The sequence below is a fragment of the Mycetomoellerius zeteki genome, unplaced genomic scaffold, assembly GCF_001594055.1.
Source record: "Mycetomoellerius zeteki isolate Tzet28-1 unplaced genomic scaffold, Tzet1.0 scaffold113, whole genome shotgun sequence".
In the NCBI taxonomy this organism is placed as follows: domain Eukaryota; kingdom Metazoa; phylum Arthropoda; class Insecta; order Hymenoptera; family Formicidae; genus Mycetomoellerius; species Mycetomoellerius zeteki.
The window spans coordinates 1788932-1789294 of NW_017256051.1; the positions used below are offsets into that span (position 1 = coordinate 1788932).

Consider the following 363-nt stretch of genomic DNA (forward strand, 5'->3'; position numbering starts at 1 on the left):
CGATGCCGGGCGCCCAGCGTTGGCATCGACGTTGACATGGTCTCCGAATTTGATCCCTCGTCGTCGGATAGTGGCGTGGTGTCGAGGTGTGCGGTGGTAAAACCACTTAAGCTGCGACTGTGCCAGCCGATCTTCGGCCGCAAGCACGTAGGTAAGTCGAAGAGGGAACACGCTGATGTGGGTCGTCACGCGGGCAAGGACGAGTCCGATGGCAAGATGAAGCAGCGCGATCCGGAGAGAGAGAAGAGGAGGCTGGCAAGAAAGAAGGAAAAGCGCGCTACGATGATACTGGGTTTCATAATGGGCAGCTTTATCGCTTGTTGGTTGCCCTTCTTTGTTCTGTACATCGTCAAACCACTCTTT

At 55.4% G+C, this 363-nt stretch overlaps 1 protein-coding gene across 1 annotated transcript in view; it reads left to right on the forward strand.

Annotated features, from left to right (window-relative positions):
- Octalpha2R (alpha2-adrenergic-like octopamine receptor) overlaps positions 1–363 on the forward strand; it is a 114785-nt gene that overhangs the window by 113830 nt on the left and 592 nt on the right. The window contains 1 exon segment of the mRNA XM_018456526.1: positions 1–362. This exon segment is cut by the window's left edge and continues 24 nt beyond it. Within this exon segment, the coding sequence (XP_018312028.1) occupies positions 1–362 (362 nt within the window).